This window comes from Phragmites australis, chromosome 2, assembly GCF_958298935.1.
Source record: "Phragmites australis chromosome 2, lpPhrAust1.1, whole genome shotgun sequence".
NCBI classification, from domain to species: Eukaryota; Viridiplantae; Streptophyta; class Magnoliopsida; order Poales; family Poaceae; genus Phragmites; species Phragmites australis.
The window spans coordinates 2,171,832-2,188,120 of NC_084922.1; the positions used below are offsets into that span (position 1 = coordinate 2,171,832).

The 16,289-nt window shown below is 46.2% G+C and overlaps 2 protein-coding genes across 3 annotated transcripts; both read right to left on the reverse strand.

Moving 5' to 3' along the window:
* Positions 1–852: 852 nt before the first annotated feature.
* LOC133893349 (putative CBL-interacting protein kinase 13) lies at positions 853–2,945 on the reverse strand. The gene has a single exon (XM_062334353.1). The coding sequence runs from the start codon at positions 2,657–2,659 to the stop codon at positions 1,115–1,117; it is 1,545 nt and encodes a 514-aa protein (XP_062190337.1). The 5' UTR covers positions 2,660–2,945; the 3' UTR covers positions 853–1,114.
* A 1,582-nt stretch (positions 2,946–4,527) lies between these two features.
* LOC133893368 (mitochondrial dicarboxylate/tricarboxylate transporter DTC-like) lies at positions 4,528–8,704 on the reverse strand. Of its 2 annotated transcripts, XM_062334377.1 has the most exons (7): positions 8,444–8,704; positions 7,568–7,651; positions 7,080–7,141; positions 6,119–6,480; positions 5,351–5,565; positions 5,195–5,257; positions 4,528–4,739 (listed from the first exon to the last, which is right to left on the reverse strand). In XM_062334377.1, the coding sequence occupies exons 1-6, from the start codon at positions 8,567–8,569 to the stop codon at positions 5,201–5,203; spliced, it is 906 nt and encodes a 301-aa protein (XP_062190361.1). In that variant the 5' UTR covers positions 8,570–8,704; the 3' UTR covers positions 4,528–4,739; positions 5,195–5,200. The 2 variants fall into 2 exon arrangements, with proteins under 2 accessions (XP_062190361.1, XP_062190358.1); XM_062334374.1 differs by lacking the exon at positions 4,528–4,739 and having other exon boundaries at positions 4,903–5,257.
* Positions 8,705–16,289: the final 7,585 nt, after the last annotated feature.

The following is a 16,289-nucleotide window of genomic DNA, read 5'->3' on the forward strand; positions in this document are numbered from 1 at the left end:
GGTGTTTCTATCATTTTGTAGCAGTTGTCAGACTTTCTGAAATACTCTACGTAGTTGCAAAAGTCATACTGCTTATGTACTGGTAGTATATCATTACTGAGACTGTCTGGAGTACTTCATGTACCTGCAAAAGCCATTTTGCTAACGCTTGTGCAATTAACATCCATACATATATAGAGTAACTCCTAGTCTCTTTCGAACAATAGCTAATTTTGACTGAAGAGTTCAACTATTTAATTTCTGAACTTCTTATCAACTGCCATGTCTGCTCATAGCATGATCTCTGCATTATATGACAAATCACCATTTGGTTTGACTTTCGCTTGTGCATGGCGCACAATTGTGGGAATAAATCAGCATTTTGAATCAGCATGCTTGCGTGCACATCCCCTTATCCGTGATTGCTCGAAATCGCTATGTAAACTTCGCAATGATATTCATGAACAAGGCAGTGTTGGTGAATATCATTTCAAAGTGTTAGAAACTTAGCTATCAACAAGCAACAGATCAATCTACCGATCATAGACGACGTCAAATGCATGATTTAACATTACATTACATAACTAATTTATAGAATTATTTCACACATATCCAACACAGAAAATACTCTCTTCACACATCCGGATAGTCGGTACATAAGTCTGCAGTGAGTGCAGAGCTCCTTAACAGTTTTAAAATGTCAAAAGAACAATCTAGTGAGGAAAATCAAATTGGAAGGATTTCCTTGTGCAAGTACAAATTAAGTGATCGATACATCAATAAATATCAATTCTCACAAAGCACTTATAACACCAATCTCCTACCTGTTACACAACCGCTGCAAAAAAAAATAAAAAATAAAAATAGTACACAAAATTTACATTTGTTTTGAATTTCCCCCCTTTTGATACGTACGCAAAGCAGTGTCATGTATGGATGCTTCCCAATACCACCCACAAGACCACAGCACTGCAAAAAGAATGTTTTGATGTATCACTGTATACGTATAAAATCCCTCTCACACGTACGTACATTTCTACATGTAATTGTACGGGCGGCAATAAGCCACAGACGACGGGCGAACGTGCATGCATGCGCACGCGTGCACGCGTGAAATGCGCGCCACGATCAGAGCTCATAGGCTCCGCGAGAGCTCGTCGGATTGGAGGCGTGGCCGCTCGACGTCGCAGACGAGGTCGCGCAGGCTGGGCTTGAGCTGCGACCGGAAGAATTCCTCGTACTCGGCGGCGCAGCCGGCCTTGCGCCGCACCTCCACCACCACTAGCTCCGGCGTGAGCTCGTAGATCTCCGCGGCCACCACCAGAGAACCGTGCTCGCCCTCCCGCGTCCCCTCCATGCTGATCGACCCGTCGTCCCTCTCGCGCACCGCCATGCCTGCCGCCGTCGCGGCCCCCTCCAGCGTCGCCAGGATCCGTTCCACCGGCGCCGCCGACACGAACCGCGTTGCCGCCGGGTGGTGCTGCTTCTCCGGGTCACCGGTCCCTGCCGCCTCGCCGTCCACGAACAAGCCTGAGAGATCGAACCCCCTCGAGAACGAGATGATGTCGAACGCGTTCAGGCTCGATCTCCGCCTACTACTCCCGCCAAGCCCGTTGGGCCCTTCCAGCTGCAGCAGCGACGGCGCCGACCCGCACGACGTCAGCCCGGACGCCTTTTTAATTAGTTGCGCGGGAGCGTTCCCGCCGTCCGTCCGCGGCGTGCCGGGCTCGGGCGGCGAGGTGGACGCGTCGATGCCTTCGTCGTCCAGTTCAAAGCAGGTGAAGGAGCGGTCGTCCTCGATGCGGAAGGAGAAGCGGCGGAAGCCGATCTTGAACCACTCGTTATCCATGATCTCGTCGGCGGTGGCGCGGCGCTGCGGGTTGGTGTCGAGGACGCGGCGGAGGAGGCGCGTGAGCTCGGGGGAGAACCACCTGGGGCAGCGGAATTCGCCCCTGTGGATCTTGCGGTACATGCCGACGAGGTTGCGGTCCTGGAAGGGGAGGTAGCCGGCCATGAGGACGAAGAGCACGACGCCGCAGGACCATAGGTCGGCCTTGGCGGCGGCGTAGCCGCGACGGGAGAGCACCTCCGGCGCGACGTACGCCGGCGTGCCGCAGAAGGTGTGGAAGAGCCCGTCGTGGCGCATCTGTTCGGCGACGGCGGAGAGCCCGAAGTCGGAGACCTTGAGGTCGCCGGCGTCGTCGACGAGGAGGTTCTCGGGCTTGATGTCCCGGTGGTACACCCCGCGCGCGTGGCAGAAGGCGACGGAGGACACCAGCTGCTGGAAGTAGCGCCGCGCGTCTTCCTCCCGCAGGCGACCCTGCGCGACGCGCTCGAACAGCTCGCCGCCGCGCACGTACTCCATGACGAAGTAGATGCGCAGCTTGGTGGCCATGACCTCGTAGAGTTGCACGATGTGCGGGTGGCGCACCCGCCGGAGCACGGCGATCTCGCGCTTGATATGCGCCGTCAGCCCGGACTTGAAGATCTTCTCCTTCTCCATCACCTTGATCGCCACCTCCTCGCCCGTGAGCACGTTGCGCGCGTGGTACACCTTGGCGAAGTTGCCCTGCCCCAGCAGCTTCCCCACCTCGTACCGCCCCAGCAGCAGCGTCGGCTTCTTCACCTCCCGGCCACCGCTGCCGCCGTTGTTGCCTCCCTTGCTTGCCATGCGCACCATTGACCAGCAAGAACTTCACTGGCTAGGCTAGCTACTTCAGCAAGGAGATGCTCTGGGGATGAGAGAATGGATCGGAGGAAGCAGAGAGAATAGAATTGAGGAATGAGAGGTTGCATATATAGAGAGTGCATGCTAGGGAGTATGCTTTAAGAAAAGTTAGACTTTTTGATGATATTCATTTTTGTACTTATTTTCATGATATTGAATTTTTCTTGAGAATAATTATGTATTTCTGGTACAGTTGTATGTCATGGGCTAGCACTAATTCAGACATGAATGATTTGGATTTATCTACATCCGTTCGATGTGGATTGCAACTTTATCTTGGCCGTTGGTTCTGGGTAAGGATACTTTGTGCTGCGTGGTCGGTGATCTGATGGAAGCTGGCGGGTACTTGTTTTTCTGCAATTTTATTTCTGTCATGACACGGACAAATTAGTTGGATAATGATTTTGCATCTAATTTTGTTTGACAATTCTATGCTTGCTCTATGCTTAGTTGGAATGCGTATTACGGAAAAAGTCGGTGCATTGTGACAGTTGAGCATTTCACAGGTAATTTGTTGCTATCCTCCACGCAGGAAAAAGTTGGTGGGGAGCTACTTAAATTATTCTATATTCTAGTCCAAAATGTCTGGATTCAGATTTAGATGCCATTACCACCTGTATGTCCTTGTGCCATCCAATTCTTTCAAGGACTACAATTTTATTACAAGATAAAAATAGTTAAGCAGAAAATGTGAGTTCTTATCAATGAAAACTAAGCAGAAATATCTGACTCTTGGGTTCTTATATTTCTACTCACGTTTTTGAAAGAACTCAAGAAAAGAGGTCGTGTGTAGCAGGGGAAAGCAGTGTTCAACAATGGATCTCAGAAGTTGTTAATTTTTTTCCACAGTTTAACAAGGAGTGCCCTTTTCATTTTCCCAAGGTCACTGGTCTCCTATACCTTCCAAAACACAAGGGGGCACTTTTTGTTGAGCCCAAACAAAGATGTGTAACCCCTATAGAGTTCATAGAATCACATCAATACTTTTTCCACAGTGTTATTGTTGCCTTTTTATTTTCTTTGAAAGCTGCATGCATTGCACGATGAAATGTTCGTGGCGAATGGGAAAAGAAAATAATTCTGATTGCTGCGATGACTATTTCTTGGAATAGAAAATACCAAAGAAACCTTCAACAATTGGGTAAACAATTTGTAAATGGTATACATAATAAGGATTAAGGAGGAATGTGATGCCCAGGATACAGTGTTACACGTTGGATCCAACGCACAAACGGTGCAGTGGAAGCAAAAGGATTTTTCTTACGGTATTTTAGCACCTTTTTGTCAACTGTAAGCTACAGGTAAGACATCAGAATTTGGAGGGCAGATTATTGACTGTAATAGTTATATAATCACTTGCGTGCAGTATAACGTTATTGTCATTAATTTTAAAACAAGCTGATATATGCTTAAGAGATACAGAAAACCGATACACCAAACGTACCTTTTGGACCTATATATACATCATCACAATGCATGATGCCATGATGGACCCATGCAAAACATAGTGATAGTCTGGCTCTTCACAGCTTCCATCCATGCATGAAGAAAAAATCACGCAGATGCAACACAGCAGAAGCTACTTATCATATCTTCCTAGTATGCATGCATGATACAGGAATGACATATACATGTTTGCAACAATATATCTAAGGAAAACAGATCTTATACACGTCATTTTGCAAATCTACAGACCAGCCTCTGGCCTCTTACATGCAGTGACAAACTGGCAATAGCAAAACACCATAAACCAAACATGCCATGTAACCGAAAGCCGTGTTGTCACTGGATAACTGCTGTAATGAGAAATTGAGAATCCAGAAGTTCAGAACCAGTGATTTATCCGATGAATTAATTCACGGTTTCATATACATCATGTAAATTCACAGAAAGCCAGGCAAAGTATGCTAAATGTGAGTTACATTCCACATAAAATTCAGTAATACTTGGATACTGTCAACGAGAGAGTCAGAAACGCTTCGGAGTTGGTTCAGCAGATAGAGGACACGAATGGCTCTAGAACCACGATACGCTGCACCATCAACACAACCATCAGCTATGACAAAACGCAACAAACTAGTAGGCAACAGAAACAAAACAACATTGGAATCTCATCTAAAATAAATGTAAGCACACGTATTAAGTATGCATGATGGACATCACACGACCAACAAAATACATAGTTGGAGAAAATGTTCATGAAGTTTGGCTCCATTCAGTGACACGAATTGAATCCACTTATAGTATTTTCTCTTGGTAGTGTTCCTACCAACAACAGCATACGTCAGCAACAGAAGTTACCCAGAAATGCTCCAAATTACAACAAATGATATGACTATTTGGCATCAAAGGATCAAATCACCATGGCAACATATAGACTAAAGAAATAAAAACTTCAGATTTTGTCTATAAGAACCAATTGCTGGCTTATAAAGCAGCTGGATTATTATAATTATGTCTTAGGCAGCACGAGTATGACCAACCAACCGGATCTTAAAGGCCTATACTCTTCTCGAACTTCTGGAGCTGATTCAAGAATATCCAAGTCAACTGCAAACAAAATCGAATTAGGTAAGTATGATAAAAACATGCAATAGGGAAGTTGCCAATTTAGCAGATAAATGCTTGCAATATTTGCATTACCATGACATGTGGTGCAATCCTGATGCAGTAGACGGGAAACCCAGTGTAGAACTTAAATGGGCCTCCACTCTTCAAGGTCTTCATGGCGCAGTCAAGAGACCCAGTGTACGGATACTTCCCAGTGGCATCTGGCTGCATCTTCTGAATCTGTGTCTTCACATAATCAAAAGGCAAACTGCAAGCAGATGCAAAGAATCCTGATACAGCACTTGCCCCTACAAGCAAATTCAAGATCTGTGAGGAAAGCAATGCTAAACATAAAAAGAAGTACCTTACTATCACACAAATAAAAGAAGCTAAGCAGCACAGTCTAATATGAACTCCCTCAACTAAAAGCTATTTGGGCAGTACAACTTAATAGTAAGTGATGCAAATATGTCAGTTGGAGCATAAACCAGTAAAACGGAAAGCTACTTTCAGCAGGCTCAGCGTAATACAGCCAATTTCAACAGGCCAATAAAGTATTCAAACCGGGGAGCACAACTGATGCTTATTGCTTGAACTAACAGTAAAAGTGAAAACAGCGGGTCTACATTGTCAAGTTCTTAGTTCATGCGCTCAATTCTTTGGTCCCCTATGCCACTCTGCTTCATGTCTCAAAATGCACGAACAGTTTTCACCACAGAATGCTATAAACAGAATATCATATGAGATCAGGACAATAACAACAACAACAACAAAGCCTTTGTCCCAAGCAAGTTGGGGTAGGGTAGAGACAAAACCCACAAAAGGATATGAGATCTGGACACAAAAGGAATATAATCTTACCAAGTACTGTAGAGATTTCTCCAGCGCCAAACTTGTCCCTAAACAACTCAACACTCTGATCATAGGAGGCAAGCATGCCCATGTTTAGGGACATAGCTCTCACTACAGTTGGACCTGCACCCTTCCAAAGTGCCAGAACACCTTCGTCAGCAACAATACGGTAAAGCGCATGAAAAGCATTCTTGTAGTTACGCCGTTGGGCTGCTGGCAAGGATGAATCAGCCTGCATCCTAATGAGTGCCAAATCTGCAGGACTACCAACACATGCTCCAATTGCTCCAGCAGTGAGACCAATAACAGCTTTTTTCACTAGAGGCAATGGCTTTCCCTCATTTGCTTCAACTGCTTTATTTGTTAGAACCCTGAGAAAATACACCATCGAGATATAAGATATCAGGCTGGATTCAGTGCCAAACATCATCTGTGGTGAAAGCAGACCATATTATAAGTGAGAAATATTTCTGGTAAAAAAAATATAGTTGAGAAATAGTAAGTGATTTCCCGGTCTCGCTTTAGGATCATAGTTAAAAACTACACCTGGCTTATCCTGCTTCACACATAGTAATGTAGAGAAACATTATCTGTTGATGTTATATGGTAGCTTCAATGGTCATGTATTACTCCAACTTCAGGAATGATGGACATGTTACCTTCACATGGGCATTCCTTCTTGTAAATAAAAACTTTTAAAGACAACTTTGTAAATGTTGTGAGAGAAAACTTTAAAGAGCACATGTAAATTCAGCATTAATCCTAAAAGTTATTAGTCATGCTGAAGTGTGCACAGCTTGTTATATATGCTTTGACTGAACACCCCCCGGTAGCAGTATGCATGCAACAATTCAAAATTTTCAAAACATATTTACTGAAACCACAAGTTTCCGACACAAATTACTGAAGCCAATACTCAGTGATCGTCTTGTATGTTCATTTGGAGATTGGTTGTAAAATATGTAAACACCTGAAGGATCCAAGACGAGCAGTCGTGTATGTGGCCTGCCTTAGCAAACCAGCTGATAATCCCTGCGTGAAAGAAATGTATAAGAATCCAAACTGACAAGCCAACTCATGATTGCAACTCAATTCCAAAACTACTGAACATAATTCCTGCGGAGAGAAATAGCTGTGCCCTTCTACATTGGCAGCATGATAGCTTTTAAATTGGCTATTTGTTAATCCATTACTCCATTTTGAGGGACTGTAGAAGTAAAAGATTATCTATTGCCACGAAACAAAATACAATATAATGAATATCATCCTAAAAAGCACTTTACTATAACCATCAGTTTTGTATGCCCAACAACTCACGAAACCAAGCCATCACATTATGCTCTCGGAAACACAGGTTCGCCATTGGATTTTAGTTCATGCTACATTGCTACATCTACATGATCAGGTATTAAATACAGTCACTATAATCCGTGAGGTAGAACACCTAAAAGAACAAACCTTGTAAAAGGAACCAATTCCCTCATTAGCAAGCATCTTCTTGGTGACAGTAGCCGCAGAGCCCTCGCCCAACTGGATCTTAACCTGAAATATAACCAAAACATACCTTAATCCCGGACCAACAATGCATACCTTAGAGCCTATACTTGGATAAGTACCTGGCCTCGGACCGGTATTGAAAATCCCCAAGCCTTATGTGGACTGAAAATAAGGACCCATGCACTAAGAATCGCAAGGCCTCGCCAAGAGCAAGCCTTAAAAACCTCAGACTCGGAGACAACAGTCACTAGACAATTTCCCACAAGAAGGTCAAATGAGCTACTTGCTACAATCCTAAGCCATGAAAAAAAAATCCCATGACTGCATGTTCCCGAAGGTAAACTAAACAGTCGAACGAATGATATCTGCTGTAATATACTCATGAATGCAAAAACCACTTCTAAACCTTGTTGGATTTGTCCCTTTCACAGTTCATTAGCAATAGACTACTAAGACCTTAAATCCACACAGTAAGTGTATCACATCCTCAGGCGTCACTTGGTACTTTCCAAATTCCCAACACTTCCAAACCTCAACACACTATTTCCACCGACCTAAACAAACAGAGCGAGCACAATTGTCCTCCGACGCAATCCATCAACAGCTCTCCTCATCAAAATCCCATTCGAACCACCACTCGTCAGGAACCAACCCATAGCAGCTCAACAATCTGCTCGCTCGTAGCCCATTCACCGTGCACCTCGTGAGGCCAATCCCTCTGGATTCTAGAACCTGCCTATATTCGTGTACCAGTTCGCGCCCAAACCTCCTAAGCCCCCGGCGCGATGCCGAACGGGGAATGCCCTGGGAGAGAGCGGAGCGCGTGCCGGTGCGCACCTTGACCATGTCGATGGGCTGGATGACGCAGGTGGCGAGCATGCCGGAGGCGCCGCCGTTGGCGAAGGGCTTCACCGTCTTCCACGCGGCCGCCTGCGGCTGCTGCTGCTGCTTCGCCTCCGCCATCTCCTCCTCTCCTCTCGGCTCCCGAGCTCTCCCAGACCGAGGAGTCCTGTGGAGAGCGGAGCGCTTGGGCGCGCAGAGAAGGGGTGGTGGACTGGTGCCCGGGAAGGAGGCGATAGAGACCTGCGCAATCCCACGCGCCGGTTGAAGCTCCCTCCATCCATCCACGGAATTTTTTATTTTTTAATAAAAAATGCAAATATATACCAGACTCGTTTTAAAATATTGCAAATATTCCAACGGGCAAGAGGTCAACTGAATTTTAAGGAAGGAAATTTTATGAGATATTTTACCAAAAGATCTCTATAATATTTGGATTCATGTCGTTCTTTTCTAATTTAACGATTGTCACGTGTAACTGAGAGAAAATAGAGAGACACGTGACATATATAAGAAAAGTTCTTTCTGTAAAACCGGATCTCGTAGAATTTTCTTCCATACTTTACCGTGGCCAACTCGGCCGTTAAAATGAGGTTAACACGGCATGTCACCTGTTAGAAGTGTGTCGCCTGAGTATACATTTGTAATATTTTAAAACGGACTTATAAATCTATAATTTTTTAATTTAAAAAATATTTACTCTTCATCGACACAAGGCTTCTGGCTTCTTCGCAGTCCTGGGCCGATGGAGGTGGGCCAGCTGGGTATCCGCATTGGAGTACCAAGATCGGTCGTGTCGTTCCTTCTTGCCTCCCAGAGGAAGAGGATGTGCTCGGCGAAAAAGAAAAGGAATTTTTGCTTTGCAGAAAAGTATTTTTTTGGCTCTCAGGATTCGGATTTAAAAGATGGTATCTTGTCATTTGCACCCTTCCGAGGTTTCGTCTACTGTTGCTACGCTATGCTATGCTAAAATGTGAAATCTAGCTAATTGCAGTACATGTATATATTCTATCTTTTGCATGTGAGTAGAGGAGTAGATGCACAAAAGTGAAAATGACTAGCAGAAATACTCGTAGCCAGGCATTTAGGCATTTCAACTATATTATCAACAATCTGCCTGAAAGCAACACATTGCTGGCAAGACTCAAATGAGGACAACTTGAGAAATCACTTCTCTTTCCCATACCTCGTGTCTTGTGATATGATACGTGGAAGCATGAGATCTGAATCCAGAGCCTGAGCCAGAAATACTTGGATGATATGTTTTCCAGGATAGAAGGTTCAGAACTGAGCAACTGATATATACATCGAAGCACCAAATGATGAGCAGCATCAGAATCAAGAACTTCGTGCACTGAACAATTCAGGAAGACGGGAGGGGAATATGCCACAGTTTTTTCGCAGAGACATGATCTCACACCAATAAACTTGTCAGCTTATTATTGGGAGAAGAGAGTTTGGACCATTGATAATGGGCAAGGCCAGAGAAACGGGCCATGGTGATGGAGGTTTAGCATGTTCTCTTGGATCGCTTTTTCTGATGTCACTGCCACAAAGACGAGTGATCGAAATCATGAGTGGGCTAGGCCGCGCTACACAACAATCCCGAGTTCAACAATTGGGCCGGAGCTAGATATTGCGAGTTTTTTATTTTTATATTTTTTAGTTAAAATTTAAATAAATAGATTCCCAGCAAAAATATTTACAAAACTAGACGTCCGCAGCCCTCCGAGAGGGCGGTTACGGGTCCTAACTGCTCCCTCAGAGGGCGGCTAGGGTCTTCCCGCTCGGCCCACGAGCTTACCGCCCCTGAGGGGGCGGGTAGAGCTCCTTACCGCCCTCTCAGGGGGCGGTAAGGGCTCCGCCCACCCCGCCACGCCGCACCAGCCCCCCGCGCCCTCTCGGCTATAAATAGCCCAAAAAATAGAAAAAAAAACTCATAAAATTCGGAAAAAAATGAAATTTGAGAAGAGAGGGAAGTAGAGAGGAGAGGAGAGGGGAGGAAGAGAGGTCGGCGAAGTTCTGCTGCATTTGGGCTGTGGATTTGAAGAAAAAATTCAGGTAATTTTTTTCCTTTTTATTTTTTTAATTAGTTCAGTAGTAGTATATGAAATAGATTTTAGACATTTATGACCTAAGGTTTAGAAAATTGTCAAATTTAGTTAGAAAATGGTACGATAGCAGTTAAATATAGAATATTATTTTTAGTATATTATTTTTAGTATATTATTTTCAGTATGTTATTTGTAGTATATAGTTTTTAGTATATTATTTGTACCTGCGGACGTATGAGGCAACATTAGATAATAATTTGCGAACAAAGGGTAGCATTTAAAAACTATTTTATCCGATAATCAGAAATATAGTTTGTTGTCTTAACATGGGTTATATTTGCGGGTGTTTTCAGGAATGGCAGATAAATTAATTTTTCAGATATATTATGGTGAGGGTGAAATTAGGTACGGTCTCAACGGTGTAGATCTCTCTGGATTTCGTCATGTCATGAAGGGACTTAGTAAGGCTAATGAGAGGACTATTGTGGGTGTATGCAAATAGTTCATGCGGTTTTTCCAACTGGATCCGCAGCAATATGAGCTGAAGTTGAAAGGTGTTCTGAGCCGTACTAGTCAGGGATACTTTGGTGAGCTTGTTCCCATCGAAGCCACATCAACTTGGAGGCAGTATGTAGATATATGCTGTGAACGTGGCCTGCCGCTTGTTTTATTAGCTGAGGCGTACTTGAAAGATCAAAATGAGGTGAACTCTGCAGAAGCAGTAGTAGGACCAAGTGAGGCAGTGGAAGATGAGTCAGAGGCGGCTAATGTAGGGTCCAGGGAGGAAGTTGGTGATGTTCCAGAGCTGCAGCCGATGGGTGTAGTTGATGAAGGGGAGCACATCCCTAGCATCATTGAAGATATGGATTTGGAGGCTGAAGAGTTGGAGGAAGGCCTTGCCGATGGGGATTCGTCTGATGAGGAGGCTAATGCTCCAGTTCCTGCAGAGTGGCGGGATCAAGAATTTTCGAAGTTGGTGGTTAGCGAGGCTGACCAAACACCATGGCAGTACCATGAGAATGAGGTGTCACAGGGTGCTATGTACCCTACAAAAGAGGCAGTTATTGATGCAGTGAAATTCTGTTCGTTGTCTCTTCGTAGGCAATTCAAGGTTGTTAAATCAAGTAAAAGAGAGTATGATGTGAAGTGCTTGGTTCCTTAGTGCCCTTGGCGGGTGCACGCATTCAGAGGGAAATAGGCAGACTACTGGCAATGCTCAATAGTTAAGGAACACAATTGTCACATTGAGGAAATAGAGTTCGCCCACCGGAACCTGTCTTCTGCTTTCATTGCAAATGTTATGTATGGAGAGATTGTGGACAACCTAAGGTATGAGCCACGATCAATAATCCGTGCTGTTGAGCAAAGGTTCCAGTACACAATAAACTATGCGAAGGCTATTGAGATGAGGTTCGGTACATATGAAGATTCGTATCACAATCTACCTCGTCAATTAGCCACAATTTGTGCAAGAAATCCAGGCAGCTACTATGATATCAAACATTACCCCTCTACTGATGTGGAGTACAGCGAAAAAAGAGTGTTGCAGCGTGCTTTCTTTGCATTCGGTGCAACTATCAAAGTATTTAGATATTGCCGACCCATCATATGCCTAGATGGAACATTCCTGACTGGAAAGTACAAATGGCAGATTTTGTCTGCAATAGGGGTCGACGGTAACAACCAAGTCCTACCACTAGGGTTTGCGTTCGTGAAGAGTGAGAACGGGGACAGCTGGTATTGGTTCCTAGAGCGGGTGAAGCATGCAATTGTTCTTGACCGACCAGATGTGTGTCTCATTCATGATAGACATGCAGGATTGTTGCATGTTTTGCTGGATATGCAAAACGGTAGCGTGCGACGGGGTGTACCAGTACAGTGGCCAGATCTCAAAAGCAGGTGGTGCATGCGCCATATGGGTGCGAACTTCTACAGACAGTTTAAAAACAAAGAATTAATGAAGCTCTTCAAGAAGTTGTGCAGTCAGAACCAGCAACGTAAGTTCAACGCATTATGGGCAAGACTTGATGAACTGACTCTTAAACAAACTGCGGAGGCTGCACCTAACGGTGAGGAACCAATAGCTCTCGGTCCTCTCCCAACCGATACTCCGCAGATTGTAAGGAGATCGGGCTCATCTATTAGGAGCTTTTCACAGTGGATACGCAATGAGCCGAATGAAAAATGGGCTCTGCTGTACGACAGTGGTGGTGCCAGGTACGGAGTAATGACTACAAACCTTGCAGAGGTTTATAACTGGGTTATGCGTGGAATAAGGTCCCTACCACTAGTTGGAATTGTAGAAGACATTTTGCATGGGACCTGCAAGTACTTTATTGATCGGTATGCAACTGCTAAGGTTGTAATGGAGGACAATCGTATGCTTTACGGGCGGATACTATGTGAGTATATGGAGAAGGCAAATAGGAAGACCCACATGCATCGCGAAAATCAAGAGGGCACTGCAGAGCACATGTTCAGTGTCCTGTGTCGGGATAAGGGTCGGAGGGGGGGTAGACGTGAGCGGCATGTTCAAGAGTGTGTGCTAAGGAGTGGGACATGCATATGTAGTTGTCAGAAGCCACAATTACTCCACAAACCTTATACACACGTCATAGCTGCGTGCGCGGAGCACCATATGCTTCCAAGGCAATATGTGTCACAATATTTCATGAAAGATCAAGTACTGAACACTTGGAACCAGGAGCTGTATGGTTACGGCATTGTTGACACTTTTACAAGTAACCCAGGACCTGCAAGAATATATGTGCCTGATTTGGGAAAGATGAAGAACGCACCGGGCCGAAGACAAACTCGTCAGATTCGCAACGATATGGATGAATCCGAGGCTGGCCCCAGGATTAAGCGATGCAGTCAGTGCAATGAAGTAGGTCACACTTACAAATATTGTCACAAAACTGCAAGCGGTGATGCACCTGTTGTCTAGGTGAGCTTCATGTGTGTTCAGCTAGTTTTGTATCATTTTAATATGTGTTAATTTCGTATATAGTTAATTTGCATTCAAAGTATATTGTTGTTGTATTTATTTATCAATGTATTAATGTACATGTCTTTCAAATGCAGAGATGGCTCACCCTTCGACCCCGGAGCTTTTGGACCCTGCCGTGGACAAGAAGCATCGCAGCTTCTTATCCGTCGAGCACCAGACGGAGCTAGGAGTGTTTCGCCCACGAGGCCCCAGAGAGCTGCTGACGGTAGACGAGCGATGGACCCACAGGTACTAAGAAAAATTGATACGAAATTGTCATATCACTGCTGTTGTTACATATTATTGATGTATTGCAATACTTATAGGTTGGCAGCGGCCGGACTCCTACCGCTTTGCCGGTTGGTCGAGGCTCGACCGACGGAGAACGCCGAGGTTGCAACCCTTCGTTTCTACTTCGATCGATCGCTGATAGCAGCACTGGTCGACCGTTGGAGGCCGGAGACACATACGTTCCACCTACCGTGCGGAGAGATGACCCCGACCCTGCAGGACGTGTCCTACCTCTTAGGCCTTCCTTGCGCGAGAGCTGCGGTTGGGGTCATCGATATGCAGGCTGACTGGATCAACGATATGCATGAGCGATTTGGGCCGGTGGAGCGAAAGGTGAACACACCCCCCTACGTGCCTGAGTTCTTATCCGATGCACGAGGGCCAACGAAGAAGTGGATCCTACAGTTCCAGGTACGGTAACATGGAACCTATCGAATACTAACAAAGTATGTCGTAATGATCCTTTCTGACACCAGTCATATTTGCAGCCGGCATACACCCACCCACACGACAACGCATACGCGGTCTCGAGACATTTGGAGGCCTACCTCCTTTGGTTGTTTGGGTGGGTGATGTTCACTAGTGGCCAAGACCACCTGGTAACGAGGACACTTGTGCCGTACGCCCGGTCGATAGCGGACGCTGATGCGGAGGACGTACCGCAGTTCAGCTGGGTATCCGCTGTTCTTGCTGCGACGTACCGGGCGCTCTGCGACGCATGCACGAAGAAGGAGGCACTAGCCACTTTCGCCGGGTGTCCACTTCTTCTTCAGCTATGGTCGTACGAGCATTTCGCTATAGGTAGGCCGGTGGTGGATCGCTCCCCGTACCCAGAGGAATGGTACGACGAGACAGACGAGGACGCGCCCACAATGGTCTCGCTGTGGTGTCGTCGACGGGTACGTATTTTACATTAACAGTTTCGTTCGTACTATGTTAGTCGCTGAATATTTGTATTGATGTTTGTCACTCAGCCACACTGGGCCCACGAGCAGTCTCGCAGCGCGTACCAGCATTTTCGTACCCAGTTCGACAGGCTACGTCCCAACAATGTGGTATGGAGCCATACAGCGTTCGGTCCGTGCATACACGGGCAGGGTTGGGTTTGTCACCCTTGTGCACCCGCGACGAGGAGTACTGGCTCACCAAGGCGCCCCTTGTCTTCGACATCTACGTCGAAGAGTACTCACCGCACCGCGTCATGCGACAGTTTGGCCGTCACCAGGCATTCCCGCTCGTCCCCATCCGTACCGTCCCCTTGCAAGTCCACAGGTACACTTGCAAAATTATAGTTTGAGTAACCTTCAGTTCAGTTTGACTTACATTTGCCGTGGTATGAATGCAGGTACACGCGGAAAGGCCAGCCAGCTGGCAATCTCTGGGCGGACCGCTTGGCCCCTTACTTGGCAACATGGGCCCAAGCGCTACAGGACGTCGTTGATGAGACGCATCCCCACACCGAGGGGAACTTCAGGGAGTACCTATGGTGGTACGTACCACATACGCGGGCACGTGTCACCTACACCCCTGAGGATGTCCGGGCCCACATCGCATTGACAACGGAGACATACCCGGTGCATTGGGACGAGGACACCGCTTTAGCAGTAAGTAACTTTTTGAAGTCCGTACTCCATATTGAACATAACCGTATACTTTAATTGTTCACTTTTGTTCGTATCCACAGATAGATATCATTTATGACGTAAATAGAGATGTAGCTGCTGCCATGGACCGCGTCCGGCAAGGGCATCACCTAAGTGCGTCGGATGTTGTGAGCTTCATTAGACGGGTTTTCGACAAGACGACGCGCGCCTTGAAGCTCACCTCCTGCCGATCTACCACAGATGTAGCAGGGCCGCCTCCCAGGACGAGTGGTGTGCACGTCGAGTCATCTCGGCCGTCAGACGTGCACCGACGTTCTTCAGTGTCGGCACCCACACTACCCCTTCTATCATGTCTTGGAGGGTCCGAGCAACATGGTACGAATTATACTTTTGAATAATATTGACCAATATCCTTTACTTATTGTTATTAAACATTAATTAGGTCCGTTTGCACAAGTCTCGACGCAGCCTCGCAGATGGAGCCCTGTGCGTCCACAGTCAGGTACTCCGGGAACTCTTCTTCCTAATTTCTAATACATTCAGCAGAATAAGTTAGTACTATGCTCAGGTTACTTCGGTGACGAGGCCGGTCCGTCTTCGGCGGCCCCAGGCCCTACCCCCCCGGCAACGTACTACGGCACGTCAGCGTGGCCTTCTTCTGCTGCACCGTCGTACCACGCAGGTACAATTATACATTTTTTACTACTTTCAAAACCATATTGCTCGTATCTAATGTGATTATTTGTTCACAGGCCCCTCCAGCCAGTACACATGGACGCCTGCCGAGCCTTCACAATCCTCGTACCCTAGTCAGGAGGATGAGCCTGGCCCCGACACCGGATACGACATCGTCCGTGACTTCTTCGGGGGCACACCTGACTACGACGTCCTTCAGCGGTCCCAGG